This window comes from Lutra lutra, chromosome 11 (assembly GCF_902655055.1).
Source record: "Lutra lutra chromosome 11, mLutLut1.2, whole genome shotgun sequence".
In the NCBI taxonomy this organism is placed as follows: Eukaryota; Metazoa; Chordata; class Mammalia; order Carnivora; family Mustelidae; genus Lutra; species Lutra lutra.
The window spans coordinates 1,579,312-1,594,857 of record NC_062288.1 but is presented as its reverse complement, the minus strand read 5'-3'; the positions used below and the strand labels follow the sequence as shown (position 1 = coordinate 1,594,857).

General features: G+C 66.4%; 1 protein-coding gene across 4 annotated transcripts; it reads right to left on the bottom strand.

The window, feature by feature from the left end:
• Nucleotides 1-249: 249 nt before the first annotated feature.
• On the bottom strand, nucleotides 250-14,462 carry ZMIZ2 (zinc finger MIZ-type containing 2). Of its 4 annotated transcripts, none has more exons than XM_047694698.1 (19): nucleotides 14,329-14,462; nucleotides 8,543-8,677; nucleotides 8,285-8,399; nucleotides 7,847-8,049; nucleotides 7,505-7,697; nucleotides 7,042-7,305; nucleotides 6,719-6,874; nucleotides 6,066-6,143; nucleotides 5,700-5,868; nucleotides 4,967-5,111; nucleotides 4,668-4,878; nucleotides 4,177-4,282; nucleotides 3,909-4,066; nucleotides 3,412-3,479; nucleotides 3,078-3,146; nucleotides 2,622-2,866; nucleotides 2,094-2,263; nucleotides 1,769-2,008; nucleotides 250-1,164 (listed from the first exon to the last, which is right to left on the bottom strand). In XM_047694698.1, exons 2-19 carry the CDS (start codon nucleotides 8,590-8,592, stop codon nucleotides 1,057-1,059), a joined length of 2,748 nt encoding a protein of 915 aa, XP_047550654.1. In that variant the 5' UTR covers nucleotides 8,593-8,677; nucleotides 14,329-14,462; the 3' UTR covers nucleotides 250-1,056. The 4 variants fall into 4 exon arrangements, with proteins under 4 accessions (XP_047550654.1, XP_047550653.1, XP_047550655.1 ...); XM_047694697.1 differs by lacking the exon at nucleotides 14,329-14,462 and adding an exon at nucleotides 13,969-14,076; XM_047694699.1 differs by lacking the exon at nucleotides 14,329-14,462 and adding an exon at nucleotides 13,969-13,984 and having other exon boundaries at nucleotides 8,543-8,680.
• Nucleotides 14,463-15,546: the final 1,084 nt, after the last annotated feature.

Sequence of the window (15,546 nt, the reverse complement as noted above, 5' to 3'; positions counted from 1 at the left end):
GGTCCCTCCCGAGGCCCGACTCAACAGCAGGCTCCCTGCCCCAGGCACACCCACACAAGGTGACAGGGTGGCAGATGTGTCTCCTGGCCCTGGTGACACTTCATAAAATAGTTCTCTGGCAGAAGCCAACTTGGAAAATTCCAGAGACAGGGAAATTTACCATGAGGCGGGAACAGCTGGGTCTGGGCTAGGAACTGAGCCCCGCCCACATGGGGAACGCAGGCCAGCACGAAGGAGGGACCCGGCAGGCCCGCGGTGAGGGAGTCCTTTAATAGAGATGGGCAGACAGGGGACACAACTCGGCCCTGGGCCAGTGGGGGCAGTGGCTCCTCCTCCCCCACCTGGCTTGGCCTCAGAGTGGACACGGGAAAGGCAGTTTTAAAAAACACAGCGGGACTGATTCTTCACTTTCACGGAAAAGGGGACCTCGGAGGAGCAGCCCGCTGGAGAATCTGTACACAGAGCGGGTCTCCGAGCCCAGCCCTTTGGGCCAAAGCTTTCGGCCACCCCACCCCCGCTGGAGGGACGGGCCATCCACACCCGCAGTGTCCCTGCGTTATGTACATCGTTGTGCTTTCGAGCGCCCCGCCCTGCAGCCTTAGCCTGGAGCCTCCAGTGGGAAGAGGGTCCCACTCCCACTGCGAGCTCGGACTCAGGAGAGAGTAGCCCTGCTCCTCGCCCGTGAGCAAAGGGCTTGTTGAGACAGAAGGGTCAGTGCTGGACAAGATGCAGGCTGGTGGGAGCAGGCAGGACCGGGGGCACCGGGGCAAAGCGTGAGGCCAGGGTAGCAGGTGTGTGTGGGCGGGGCAAAGCTGGGGTGGGAGTGGGGCCAGGCGGTGGCTTGGGGCGGGGCTGAGCATCTAGTAGAACCCCATTCTGCACTGGAGAGGGGGGTTCAGGGGTCCACCCGCGGCCCCCTCCCACCTAGCGCAGATGCTTCCAGTGTCAGGGGCCAGGCAGCTGGCCCGGCCCTGGCTCTGGGTCCACAGGTGGGGAGGGGCGGGGCACGGTGATGTCTGCCTGCGCGACCCCACTGGCTGGGTGGGGTCTACAGGATCAGTTGTTCTCAAAGAGAGAGAGCAGGTCGTCATTGTTGTTTGTGGGGAGGTCAGGCGGGCCCAGATAGGACAGCAGTTCCTCCGGGTTGGTCAGTTCTGGGAGCAGCTGGGGACAAAGCAAAGCCATCAGCGGCTCCGGCCTCGGACCCACCACAGCCCTGCACGGGACCCTGACCCTCAGCCTGCACAGGGCCTCCCCCTGCCGGAGGCCGCTCTTTGAGCAGGAATCATTGCACATGGGTTGTCCAAGGCCAGCCAGGGACGCGTGGTGCCGGCAGGGCCAGTGCAGGGGGTGGGCTCGCTGGCGCCCGCGACTCACTATTCGGAGTGGCTCTAACTTCCCTCAGCATGAACTTCAGGGAGTTTGGGTTATTCGGGTTGAGGACGGTTACCTGCGTTTCACACACCGATTCTGGCTCACCCAGCAAGGGGCGTTGGACAGGAAAGCCCGCACCCCGAGCCGGTGTGGTCAGTTCCAAGCCCAGTCTTCTTGGGCGCTCGACAGTTCCCAGAGCCAACCCTGCGGCTACGGCAGGTGCCCGACCTCCTCGCCGGGGCTGATACTACCTGCCCAGCTCTCCTGGCTCTGGAAGTCACTGGGGCGGCGGCGTTCTCCCTTCTATGAAGCATGTGGACCCTGGGGACGATGTGCATGCCGTCCTCCCCAGCCCCAGCTCCCACGTGCTCCCCAGCATGGGGCCCGTACTCACGTCCAGGGCTGGTTCCGGGGCCTCCCCCGCCCCAGACATGGGGGGCCCCATCACGCCTGTGGCCGCGCTGAAGGCCAGCTCGCCGATGGGGCCCGAGCTCCCTGGGCCCAGGGGCTGCCGGGATGCTGGGGGAGGGTTTGGATGGTGCAGCTGGGGCCCTGGGGGCCCCCCAAGGCTGGGAGCATGCAGCCCCTGTGGCCCGGGGTTGTGGGACGGGTCCAGGTGACCCGCTGGTGCCATCTGAGGAAGGAGAGAAGAACCTGGTCAGATGGCCCTGGGCCCCCCTCCCTGGAAGCTGGCCCCCCGACCCTCTGCCGGCACTGACCTGCCCTGGGAGACAGGGGGCAGACTTCTCTGGTGTCAGGAGGCTGCTGGGAAGGTCAGACTGATAGGAGCTGGGGGGCAGCCCTGCGGTGAACTCAGGAAGGGCCGGGGTGCTGGGTGTGGTGGGCGGGTAGGAGTCAGGGAAGGTCCCAGGTCCCAGGAAGCTGGAACCTGAGAGTAGAGCCGGTCCTGGGTGAGGCCTGGGGGCTCACGCTGGTGGAGTGGTCCGGGCAGGGGGGACCCCAGTGGTCTCCCGCAGGTAGTGCCAGACCTCACAGAAAAGGGCACTTCTCATCACAGACGTTGCTCTGAGACCCGCCTCACCCAAATACACCCACACGTGTGGTCAGAGAGGCCCCAGAAGCAAGCTGGCAGAAGGTCCCTGCTCCTCAGCTACCGCCCACCCCCACGGCCACATCCCCAGGAGGCCCCAGGTGCGGGACCCATGTGGTAGCACTGCAGCGGTCTGAAGAGGACGGACCGTCTGCCCGCAGCAGCTGCGTCCCCAGGCCCAGCCCGCTGTACTCACCCTGGCCAGGGTAGTCGCCAGGGGCCGGGGCCGAGGGGGGCTGCAGGGGGGCGAAGGGGGCAGCCCCGGGGCCCAGGGCCGCGATCATCTCCATGACGCTGGGCATGAGCACATGTGCGGGGCTCACGGTGCGGCAGCGTTTCAGCACGGGCCCGTCGGGTTCCTCCTTGATGTGTACGTCGGGCTTCACGGGTACCGGCTTCCAGCTGCACGTGGGGTCGATGGTGATCTCCTCGTAGTCAGAGCTGGCCGGGAACACGCGCGCTACTCACCAGCTGTCCTGCTGCCTCTCCTGGCCTCCAAGGCTCATGGCCACCCGGCACGTTCCATGGGCCCAGGGCTAGGGGGGAGGCTGTGGGTTCCGGCCATGGCAGAGCAGCGGGGTGGGGGGCGCCTCCCAGCCATCCTGGGGCTGCCCGCTGCCGACCGCAGCCCGGGTGAGGGGCGGACACTTACTTCTGAATGTAAATGAGAATCCCCAGCATGTACTGGTCCACCTCCAGCCCCTCCAGCAACGCCGTCTTGCTGTCGGAAACCAAGAGGATGGGGCTAGGAGGCCTGTCACCGCTCCGCTCCGTCACTGTGCCCGAGGCCACCCCGTGGGAGGTGACCCCTCAGGAAGGGGATCCCGCGTGTGACGTCTCTGCCCTGAGCCACAGCATCCTCGTCTGGGCTGTGACCACTGAACCTGACTTGGGTATTTCCTGGTGCTGCAGGGGGGAGCGGATGGCTTCTGACAAGGACCACCCTGTACCCTGGGCCGCCGTGAGGGCGTCTCAGGGATACTCACTTGCACACGGGGCATCTCCAGGTCCCCCGCTCACAGTTGAGCTGTAGGTAGGACTCTAGGTCGAAGCACTGTGGGGGGCAGGAGAGGTGGCTTCTCACACGGGGGCCGGGAGTGACCTGGCCGCACCCCACGATCGAGCCACGTGCTTCTGGGCTGATCTGCTCGCGTGTGGAGAAGCCACACGTGCCAGGCTTTCCCCGGGGCGCCCTTCCTAACAGACAGTCCTCACGGGGACTGGGATGCCACGAGGCCAAAGGCCTGGGCATCTGTGCTGAAGGGCCACGTCCAGGACGCAGTGTCCAAGGAGACCCCGTGGCGGAGTGTCAGGGATCCGAGGGGTCCTCCTGGGGCCTCGGGAGGGCCACACCCGCGGCCTTGTCGCCTTTTGAGAGGAAACCCCGTGAATGCAGGGGAGTGGACTGTCCTCGGAGACAGGGGAGGGTGTGACGGAGAACCACAGTCACAAGTTCCAGCAGAGCTCCACAGGGACCACCCACCTGGATGTGGCGGCAGTCGTGGCCGCGGGCAGGGAGCTGGATCCTGCGGAAGGTGATGGGGCACTTGAGGGACACCTTGATGGCCGTCTGCTCCACGCCGTCCTCGCCGTTGGGCCCGGGTGCGCCGGGGACGGTTCCGCTGCTGAAGTCGCGCTTTACTGGTGTTGATAGGGCAGAGGCTAGATGCAGGGGCTGCCGCTGGCGCCACAGCCCCAAGGACCATGTGGGCCGCCCACTGTTCCCCCGGCCCCCCGGCAGGGCCACTCACTCTTGCTGACACAGTGCTCGGCGGGCAGGAGGCGCTTCTTGAGCAAGCCCTGCAGCACGGCGCGCACGGCCGGCCGGTGCACCAGCTGCAGCACGAACAGGTGCGACTGCGGCGGGAGGGGCCGGTCAGGACTGCGGCCGGGAGCCTCCCCTGCTCTGGAGCCCCCATGCCGCAGGCCGGCCACCGCCAGGGAGAACGCCGGCATCTGGGAGCCCCTGGCCTACGGCAGCCCTGTAACGCCCCCGGAGCCAGCTGGGGCGCGCCCGGCTGCCCCTCTTCACCCTGGTGAGTCCCAGCGAGGCTTTTGGGATGGGCAGCCGGCGGGGGGGGCCTGCTGAGCCTCCTTGTGCGGAGATGGGGTCAGCAGGAACGCCCCGTCCGTCTGCGTGGGCCTCACCGGGAAGCAGGGAGGCGGCTCCACGCTGTGGGGCCGGGAGATGAGGCGCGGGGTGGGGGGGCGGGCGGGCTGACGCGGCGGGGGGGGCACTCACGCAGCAGCAGGCTGTGACCGTGATCTGGACGGTGTTGCGGCCCGGCTGGCACACGTGCTTCAGGTACAGGGGCTTGTGGGAGGTCTTGTTGTCGCCGCGCTCGATGGTGAGCGGGGTGGCGTTGACGCTGACCTGCACCGAGGCCGGCCAGTTGGTGTTCATCTGCCGGTCCTCGTGGTGGTAGCACTTGAACTGCAGCTCCAGGTCAGGCCTGCGCGGGCCAGGTGCACAGTGAGGACAGGCCGGCGGGGGCGCGGGGACAGGGGTTGGGGCCACACGCCGGGCCGGCGCCAGCTCACCTCAGCATTAGGGTCTTGTAGACGGAGTCGCGCAGCTGGAAGGCGTGGTTGCTCACGGCCAGGTTGTGCTGCAGGCGGAAGGGTTCCAGGACCACCCCATCGCGCACGGGGAAGGTCAGCCGCAGCTCGTCACAGGGGCCGCTGCCTGGGAGCGGGCCATGCTGGCGTGAGCCAGCAGTGGGCACGGAGGACACCCCCCCACACACCCCTTACTGCAGGGATGCGGGCCAGGGAGCAGGGCCCCTCCTCCCCCACCTCGGGGCTGGGCTGTGGGCAGCATCTCCCCCAGGGCCCCAGGATCTTGGGATCCCACTGTTCCATCCTGCCTTAGGCACCTGGCCCAGGGTCCCCTAAATTATGACTGGAGAACATGCCCCAGACCCAGTAAAAGAGGGTGCTGCTGGTGCTTTCGGGAGGGGTGGGAGGCTGCGGAGGTGTGAATGGACCCCCGTCACCATCCCCACGCTTGAGCTAGGTTTCTAGGACCTCAGGTTCTGCTCTGGCGGTCTACCCCGGACCAGGGGGTCCCTAGCTGGGAGAAGACTTCAAGGGACGCAGAGACCCCCTAAAATGATCCAGAGTTTCGTGTGCACGCGTGTCTTTCTAGAGAGAAGATCCACACCTTGAAAAATCCACTAAGACGTCTATGGGTGAAAGACGGGGGTGTGGGCCCCCAACCTCCAGGTCCCCAGAGGACCCCAGCCCAAGCAAGCTGAGAACAGGTGACACTCACCGGGGGGTGATGGGTGCAAGGAACTCACACTGGGCTTGAGGTCGGGCAGGAAGGGAGACTTGACCTCCTGGCTGGCGGACATGTAGGGGACACTGCTGCCGGGCGTCATGGGCGGCGTGGGGCTCCCCGGCAGTGGGGAGCTGGGGTAGCCAGGGATGGAACGGGCGGGCTGTGGGGTCGAGCAAACCGTCAAGGTGGAATGGTGGGGGGTGGAGTTTGTTCTTGGAGTGCCCGCCGGAACAGTGAGGACAGAAGAGAGCAGGGGCAGTCCCAGGGGGCTCTGGCTGGGCACCCCCAATTTCATCCTGCTTGGGCGCCCTCTCTCCATGGGCCCACCCCGTGAGCCTCCCGCCCATCTGCCCGTACCCCACTCAGGCCAGGCTGGCTGTAGCTGACGCTCCCCCCGTTGAAGCTGGTGCCCTGCCCGCTGAACTGCTCTGTGGGCTGCAGGAGAGAAAAGTGCATGCGCCCAGGGCCCCGGCCTGGCCCCCGCACTTAACCCGAGGAGGGGCTGGGGGCAGGACCCCCACCACACACAGGGACACTGGCCTCTAGTCTCTTCTTTGGACGCTCTCTTCCTCCGGCAAGTAATCAACAAGAGGCTCACAGTAATTTACGACATCACTACTCCAGGAACAGAGACAGACTACTCACCCCCGCAAGTTAGAAGGGTCGCAGGAGAGCCAGGGAGAGGACAAAAAAACACACCTCCTCCTCCCCACATACCCCCGATGGGCCCGTCCCCAGCAAGCAGAGGATATGTGGTCACTGTTCCCTAAAACACATTCAAGTGGCCTGGGGGCCTGCCCACTGCCCGCTCCCTACAGCGATTTTCTGAGCAGATACACATATCCCGCAGAGGATCCTTTCAGAACTGGATCCCCGCACTGCTTGGGACCCCCGCAGAGCTCCGGGCTGCCCGCTCACTCTCATCCCTCTGGGCCAGCTCCCTCGTCAGCCTGGCCAGGGCCCAGCACAGGGCCCCGCGGGGTGCGATGGGCCAGAGGGCCCAACCCTACCTTGTAGTGCAATCCTGCAGGGCCGGCGGCGGGCAGGGCCTGGGCCACACTCTGCTGCAGGGGCAACCGGTGCCCAGGGTAGGAGGAAGGGGTGGGAGGCTGCCCAGCGCCAGGTGCATACTGGCTTCCGGGCAGGTTCTGCTGCCCGGGGTAAACCTGAGGGACAGAAGGGGTACTGTGCTAGGGCAACGGCCGTTGGGGAAGCCAGCTCCCAGGGAGGACGCGGCGCCCACCCCATCAGGCGTGGCCACTTCCCTCCCGCGGACGGCCGCACCCGCCGCGGCTCTGGGTGCAGCTGGGACGAGGGTGGTCCGGACGCTCACCTCACTGGAGTAGGCCCTCTTGAGCCCCTGTCGGGGCAGCGGCTGGGCCTGGGGAGGCCCGGGATACCCGTGCTGGGGCAGGCGCTGCCCTGCATACAGGGGTGCCATGCCTGTTGCCCGGGTGGGGTTCATGCCCATGGGGCTCATGCCAGAGGGGCCCAGCAGCCCTCCCACGGCGGCAGGGTTCATACTGCTGGGGACGCTGGGCCCCCGGGGACCTCCGTGCTGCAGGAACTGGTTGTTAAAAGCCTGCCCAGCCCCCATCTGGGAAGAGAAGACAGGAGCCATTCAGGCCAACCCCCAACCTTGGGTGCCACCCAGGGACCCCCACCGTGCCTCCCCCCTGCCCCCCACTTTATCTCACTACACACCCGTCCCCAGACCCTGACCCTGGTTGCCCAACCGGTCCCTGCTTTCCAGACCAGCACATGTGGGTGCTCCGGGGGGAGCGGCCAGGCCTCACCGCTCCGTACTGGCTCAGCTCCTGGCTCTGCTTCTCCTGGAGGGCGGCCACGGTGGCCGTGGCGGTGGCCGTGGCGGTGGCCGCAGCAGCAGCCACCGCGGCCGCCGCCGCCGCCTGGGTGAAATCGGTGGAGGGTCGTGTGGCATGTGAGGGCAGACCCAGGCCCCCGGGCCCCCCCGGACCGCCCGCATACCTGCGGGAGACACACAGGGCCGGGCTCAGCAGAGCTTGCCGCCCATCACCTGGGGGGAGCCACACGGTAGTTCCTGGGGCTCCGCCCGCGTGCACACAGCCCTGGGGGGGGGCCCCCAGCAGCGCAGCCAGGGGAGGGGTCCTGCTTACCCAGCGGAGAAGCCGGGGCCGCCAGGGTAGCCCCCGCGGCCGTACACCCCCTGCGGCACGAAGCCCTTGCTGGTGGTGCCGTCAGCAAACGCCTGCTGTCCAAGGCACTGTGGGGAGCTCAGGGCAGAGCCGCTGCCAGCCACGCCGGGCATCACAGAGCCGCCGGGGGGGCTCCCTGCAGGGCCCATGGGGTTCCCCAAAACCTACGGAGAACAAGAACCACCGGTGAGCACCACCCACACAACTTACTTCATGCGTTCGCTCCAAGGAGAGGCCTGGTGGCGGGGGCGGGGGCGGGGGGTGGGGCTGAGGCAGAGGGCAGAGGTGAGGGGAGGAGAGCAGGGTGGGAGGCAGGGCGGGAGTGGCATGAAGGCCAGAAGACTCCATGTCTCCCTGAGGTCCGGCGGGGTGGGGGGGGGGGGCCAGGCACGGGCTCACCTGGCTCTGGGCCGCGTTGCCGACGCCCCACACGGTCGTGACCACGGACAGCGATCCCGCGGGCTGAGTGGCGCTCTGTTGCCAAGGCACTGCCTCGTAAGCAAACGGACCATCACTGTGAGCAGAGAGGCGGGTCAGAGGCCCAGGTCAGGAGCGCCCTGCTGGGGAGGCTGAGCGCAGGAGTAGCAAGGTCCCGCCCCGCCACCAGGCCCGCACCCCTGCCGCCTGAGGAGGGAGCACAGCAGGAGCCCCACTCACCCGTGTGGCGTGGGGGGCAGGGCGGGTTTCACGGGGTGCATGGGGTTCATTGGCTTTGGAGCAGCCTAAAGGCCAGGTCTGTAGGTGGCAGGAAGTGGTCCTCACTGCTGGTGACGTGGGACTCAGCTGCTCTGGCTGCTGGGACAGGAGGGAGGACATCAGCGGAGAAGCAGCTGGGGGCTGTCGGCAGCCTACAGGGAGCCCTGAGCACCAGGCCCCCCGGCGCTGTGCTGACAGAGGGAGGGCAGGGTGACACCGGCATCTGAGGGCCACCTTGCCCTGCGCTGCCCGCCCTGCCCATCCTCTGCCTGCCTCAGCCCCAAACCCCAGCCTGGAAGCCAGAATTAACCCTTTCTGGCCAGGACCTGGACCAGCTCTGGGAGCAGGCTTTCTGAACCCCAATACCTTCCACGCTCGCCCTCCCACACAAAGGCCTGGATATCTGTAAGAGTCAGGGAGCATCTGGGACCCGATTGCCTGAAGCCCCCAAGAAAGTGCCAGGGGGCAATTCAAGGCCAGAGCCAGGGAGGAGGCTGGAGAGGAGCACCCGGGGGCACCATCTGCTCACGCTCCGAGGCCTGCCCACTGCAGAAGGAGCGCTGGTAACCGGGGGGAGCAAGCTCAGCCACCCTCCGCCCTCCCCCCTGCCCAGGATGGCACGCTGCTGCTGCAGCAAGTCCCCGAAGGGCTGCTCTGGGGTCCAAGGGTGCCATCTGGGACTGGTGTGGGCACAAGGCCAGGCAGGCAGACCTGACCCACCGGACAGGGTTCCCAAAAGGGGAGGGATCCACACACAGAGCCACGGGTGGAGGGCTGACAGGTGCCCGTGGACATGGCAAGGGGCCAATGGGAACACAGCAGCAGGGCCAGTGGACGCTTGCAGGACCCGTGTGCCCTGCCGGGGGCTTTCTCCTACCCCGTGAGGCTCACTCTCTCCCATTTACTGTCTCAGAAAAACCAGTGACTGAGGGCTAGGCCACTCACATCCTCCAACACCCCCAAAAGCAAGTCCAGACCCTTGCTGGCACGGCTGGGGCCACGTCCACACGTGCTTCTGCCTGGTCTCAGCACAGACACAGGCTGGCAATGGTCCTCAGGGGGTACCCTGGGGGTCCTGGGTGGGGACCTCTGGACGTTGATGTTCTGTCCCGGAGCACCGCTGCCTTTCTGGGGCTGCGAGGCCTCACACATGCACACAGACACATCACCTGGGCCACGCTAACCTCTGATGTCTCAGTCCTGCCACCTCGGCACAGGAGTGAGAAAGTGGCTCCAGCACCCACCCGGCCCCGAGACTCACATTCCTGAGTGCTGCCCAGGCACCTCCAGAAGGTCACGTCCTCTGGAAATACAGTCCTGGAGGGGTGTGGGGGGTGGGTCCCTCAGTGGGGACCTGGGGGAGAAGGGGTGCAGTGGGGACTGCGATCCGGAGCCTTCCCCACCGAGCACAGAGGTACGTGTGTCCCGGAGTTGCAGCATGGCAGGGCCCGGGCCGGGTGAGGGGAGGGAGAGACAAGTGGGCTTGCTCACCTCACAGCTGGCTCTGCTTCCCTTCCCCACCAGACTAGGCCCCATTCAGGAAAAGGGGCCAGAAAAAGCGGGGGTCAGTGGGTCCGGAAGGCTCTAGACCCCTGGACTCTGGGCAGAGGCAAGCGTGGGAGCCAGGACATGACCAAGCAAGGGAAGACTGGTCCCTACGGGTCCAACTCCAGGATGGGGATGGGGGTGGGAGGTACGGATAGACAGACCCGCCAGTAGGTCAGTGGAACAGACCAGAGAACCAGCTGGTCTCTGACGAAGGTACAGAAAACATGCACTGGAGGAAACCTGCCATTTCAACACAAGGTGCCAGAGACGCTGGACTCCCGCGCAAAAAACAAAACAAAACCAAACCCTAATCTTCCCGTCGCGCACAGAAATCAACTCAAAATGTGCCACAGATTCAAATGTCCAGCACAAAGTTGTAAACCCTTTGGAAACACCCCGGAGAGAATCTTTGGGATCCAGAGCCGAGAGCCCTCCCACAACACACCGAAAGCACACGTCCTAGAAGAGCAAACAGAGAGCCTGTCTGCAGAGCCCAGACGGGATGAAGCTACGGACCGGACCGGGCACTGCCTTCGAGAGCCACGTCCCTGACAAAGCGTTAGCATCTAGAATATATAAACAATTCTCAAAACTCAAAACTCAAAAAAACCCAAAAAACCCACCCAGAAACTGGGCAGAAGAACAGACATTTCACCGATGAGGCGATAGGGACAGTGAGTCAGTGCTCGGAACCGGGGTCCAATCCACGGAGCCGGGGTCCAACATCAGGGGCATCAGGCACGGGCAGAGTAAAGCCGCTGGGAGCCCTGGCTGCACCCCCTTGGAGCCACTAGGACAATGCCAGCGCCGGCCGGGCAAGGGGACCCGGACCTCGTCCCCACGGTGGCTGGGAACAGACCGGGGGCAGCCGCTCTGGACCACAGTTCCGCGGCTTCCCGTAAAACAAAGCACGAAGCCACCCCATGAACCAGAGATAGCACTTCTGAACATTCATCTCCGAGAACTGTAAACGTCCGGTCACAGGAGAACCTGTGTGTACATGCTGCCAGCAGCCTGCAGGGATCTTGGGGGACCATGCTGTGTGGGAAACGCCAGTCCCGGGAGGTTCCACACGTAGGGTTCCCTTTACGTAACACTCCCGAGATGACAGAATCCCAGAACCAGAGCGCAGGGCATGCCGCCAGGTGGGGAGGAGGGAGACAGGTGTGAACACAAGGTGGGGAAGGCCGTGTCTGTATCTCAGCTGGCGCCACCTGGCCTCCTGCTGGGACATGTCCTACAGCTCTGTAAGATGGCATCACCAGGGAAGCCAGGTAAAGGACACAGGGTTGTTTTTTTACAGCCACACGTGAATCCAAAATTCCCCCAAAATTAAACTTCAGAGAAGGAACCGCCACCGCCCGGCCCGCTGTCTCCACAGGGAGGCCCATGGCAACCATCCCTCCCCACAAGCTGGTGGGCCTGGCTGGGCCCGCTCTGGTCCCACAAGCAGTGGCCAGAGTCCCTGGGGCTGGAGGGCTCCACTCCGAGCTCCCGCTTCCCCAGCGTGGGCTCCGGGACTTCAGCCTCACCTGCAGGGCTGGAGCCTGAAGACCACATTTCTAATGGGTCCATGGGCGAGGACGCTGCTGATACAGGCGCCCCAGTGTGAGAGCCGGGGGGGGGGGGGGGGATGCGGGGGTGGGGTGGGGACTCCAGGGGCCTGGGGTCTCCAGCAGACTCCTACGTCCCATGGGTCGGGGGAATTCCACCCCCAAGACTTCTCTGTTGTGAACGAGACCACAGATGTTTCCAGTTCCCCGAGTTGACTGCTCGTGTGGCTGTATGGGTGTGTATGGGTGTGTGTGTGTGACTTCCTGCCAGACCAAGTCTGGTCTCCTCCCTGAGAAGATCTACACTCTCCGTGACCCTCTGCTCCTGACAGAGGGAGAGTGGATGTCTGAGCGCAGACCCTCTTCTCACTTCCAGGCCTGGAAGGCAGAGCTGGGAAAGCCCAGGTGTGTGTGTGTGTGTGTGTGTGCGCGCGTGCAAGGAAGCCTGAGCAGGCCTCTGGGGGCTTCTGGCGGCCAGAGGCTCTCCTTTACGCAGCTCCAGCAGGAAGCCAGGACCCCTGGGCAGAACCCGGCATACTTAGAAGGCCCCACGGCTTTCTGTGGGTCAGGTCACATCTTCCTCCAGAAAAAGAGCTATAGAAAACTCACTACTCCGACCCCTCTTTCCCAGGGGCTCAGAGCAGCTACACCCAGTCTCCTGCGTCCCAACGAGAGGCAGACCTTAATGTGGGTCACCCCTCTTCCACCTCCACTCCGTCCCTGCTGCCTGGTCACCCAGGAGCAGCACACCCCATGACAAGCCACCTGACCTCAGGAGGACAGGCCTACTCCACAGTCCCAGAGCAGGGACGCTGGCAGCAGGGAGCCCGTGGTTCCAGGGAAAGTCTCCGACCAGAGGGACACCGGAGCCTGGGCTCCACTGGGCTCTGAGAGGGTGGAAATGATGGCTCCAGGGAGGCAGGAGGACACAAGGCGGCGACTCACATGCTCAGGGAGCTGAAGTCCTGACGCTCTCCATGTGAGGTCACAACACTCATCCCAAACCCCCACGAATGAGCATCTACCCAAAGACCAGATGCGGGACACTTCAGAGAGCAGCTAGAGCATTTCACTGCTCCAAGCCTCAGTTTACAATGTGTACAACGGGTACCTAGTGCCACCCTGGGACTGAGGAAAGGGGAGGACACATGCCCACCTTTACACTCTCAGCCCTGACCCCTGTAGTGGGGGCAGCTACCGCTGGATGCTTCAGGGGGAGGCCTGGCTGCCTGGTCTTCATTACCTTCCTCTCCACCCTGACTTCTACTCCCAGCCTGTAGCGAGCCCCTGGGCATGACAAATCCTCAGGCCCAGTACCCACAGGGTGAGGCTAAGACCCCCCCTCCGGGATCCTGTTACCCCTCTCGAGCCCCTTCAACAGAGGCCCCCTGGCTCTAGCACACCAGGATTTGGTGGGTGAGTCTGTGTTCACCCTCTCTACATCCACCACCCTCTTACAGACCAAGTCACATGTTCTGTGTATGTCCCTGTGAGATCTCAGATAACACAACTGACTTACAGAGGGGGCCACGGGTGTTCTGCAACTATCAGGAAGAGAGCAGGGCAGGGTGGGAGAAGGATGGGGGGAGGGAGCAGGGCAGGGAGAGAGCAAGTCAGGGGGCGGTAAGGGGGAGCAGGGCAGCGGGGAAAGGGGACCAAGGCAGGGAGGGAGCAGGTCATAAGCGGAGAAGGGAGGGCGGCAGGGGACAGCGCAGAGGGAGAAAGAGGAGGATGAAGGGGGCAGGTCCGGGGAGCAGGTGACCCTCCCGCCTGGGCGTAAGCACGTCCGGTTGGGAAAGGGGTGTCCCCACGGAAACCACGGCCGGAGGCTGAAAGGTCTGCCGCCCCCGGGGCAGACCCGCGCGGGTCCCACATCGCCTCGCCGGTGGGAGCGCACGGCCCAGCACCAGCCCGGAAGGCGAGCCCGTCGGCCAAGCGCGGCGTGGAGGCGGCGGAGCCAGGTGGGGCGAGGGCCCCGGGTCACCCGCCCCGCTCAGGAGGTCGCGGGGGCCGCGCACACCCCCCGGACGCTCGGCCGGCTTCCGGCTGCCCCAACAAAGGCTCAGGTGAGGGTCGCCCTACGCGCACGAGGACGGTGGGCCCAAGAGCACGACGCGCACGCGGCAGGTGCGGCAGGTGGGCGGCGGGGCCGCCTCCAACCCGGCCCGAGCCCGGTGGAGGCGCCGCAGCGCCGGGCCCCGGGCGCCGCACCTGCCCGCCGCGCGCACCTGCCGCACCTGCCGCCCCCGCCGCCCGCACCCGTCCCCTGCCCCCAGGCCCGCTCACCTCCTCCTGGCCCGGCCCGGCCTCTTGCCGCCGCGGCCCCCGGCCCGCGCCGCTCCATGCGCTCAGCCCGCCCTCCGCGCCGCCCGCCGCCCCGGGGCCGCTGCCGCCACCGCCCGCGCCATCGCGCCGCCGCCCGCTCCGAGGGCACAATGGAGCCGCCGCGCCGCTCATGCATATGCATGACGCCGCGCGCCAGCCCCGCCCCCAGGCCAGAGCAGTGGAGCCCCGAGCCGGAGTCGTGCGTGCTCGGGGCGGCCGCGGGCTTGCGCAGGCCGGAACGGCAGGCCCGGGCCGGCCGGGGGCAGGCAGGCAGCGCGGGCGGCGGGGAACCACCACCCGCGCCCTCCGCCCCCTCCACACCTTTCCGAACGCCGCGTCTGCGGAGCCCCTTGCGCTTCCTGCTCGCTAGCCGCCGGGGCGGGGCCTGATGGAAGGGCGGGGCCAAATGGAGCGGCGGGGGCGGGCGGCCGCGGCCGGGCCTGCCGATGGGCGGGGCCTGTCAGAAGAGGGCGTCGGAGCCCGGTGGAAGCCGCCCGGTCGGAGGCGGGGCCTGGCGGAGGGCGGAGTCCGTCAGAGGAGGGCCGGCCAGAGGGGCGGGACCTTCGGAAGGGGGCGGTCGCGGGGGGCGGGGCCTGGCGGGGGCGGGACCTGTCCGAGGGAGGCCGGCCGGAGGGGCGGGGCCCGGAGGGAAAGCTGGGCGGACGGTCGCTGCCGCGGGGCCTCAGGGTCGCGGCTGAGCCGTGGCGGTGGAGGCGTCCTGTCTGCCCCGCCGACCCCTTCTCGCCCGGTCAGCTGTCCCGTGCGCTCCTGCCGCCGGTTCAGGGAGGCCGCGCTCGGCCTGTATGGTCCGTGGTCGCGGGCACGGGACGGGGCGCGTCTCGGGCGCAGCGGGGCCGCGGCACCGGCCGCCCTCACCGCTGTCTGGGTCGCCTCGGGCCTGTGCCTTCGGGCTCGGCTCCCAGCCGGGGGTCCCGCAGCGCTCGTCCTGGGACGGCCCGTGTCCTCGAGTTCCGCGCACGTGCGGCGGGGCCGGGGCTGCGTCCTCCTCCAGGCCGCCGACACTGTCGGGCGGGTGGGCCGCGCCTGCTGCGTCCGCTGTCCTTTCGGGGCTCGCCAGCGTTTTCGGCACTGCGGACATGCCTCCCCTAAGAACGGCTGGTCCTGTGCTCTGTTGCTCCGAGAGCCGTCCGCTCGCTGGGTATGGGGCCTGCTGTGTGCCAGGCTCTGGTCTGGGCTCTGAGCCCTGCTCCGGGCCTCAGCCCCAGCGGAGGCACGAGAAGTTGCAGTGTGTCCTTGGGGGACCGGGTAAGGACGACAAAGAAAACAAGGCCAGAGGGTGGGGCGAGTGTAGGCTGGGGGAAGGCTCTATGGAGAGCTGGCCCGCATGAAGGGGGGAGCAGGAACCGCGGGACCCTGACGCTCTTCTGCCTCCGGGAGGCCAGGAGTGGCTTCATGAAGGTCCAGGGCCTGGGACTGGCAGGCGGCTCTGCCCTCTCCCCAGTGTGACCGCCGCCCCAGGGACCTTCCGAGATGCCGAGATGCCGTTTGGTGTCAGCCTCTTCTACAGTGTTTTCATCT

Bases quoted from the DNA above. Each gene is read 5' to 3' on its own strand.
- ZMIZ2 (XM_047694698.1), bottom strand. From the start codon at position 8,592: ATGAACCCCATGCACCCCGTGAAACCCGCCCTGCCCCCCACGCCACAC. The intron at 8,400-8,542 runs GTGAGTGGGGCT...CTCTGCTCACAG, and splicing joins CTGCCCCCCACGCCACACGG to TGATGGTCCGTTTGCTTACG. The intron at 3,480-3,908 runs GTGGGTGGTCCC...TGCCCCCCACAG, and splicing joins ACGACTGCCGCCACATCCAG to TGCTTCGACCTAGAGTCCTA.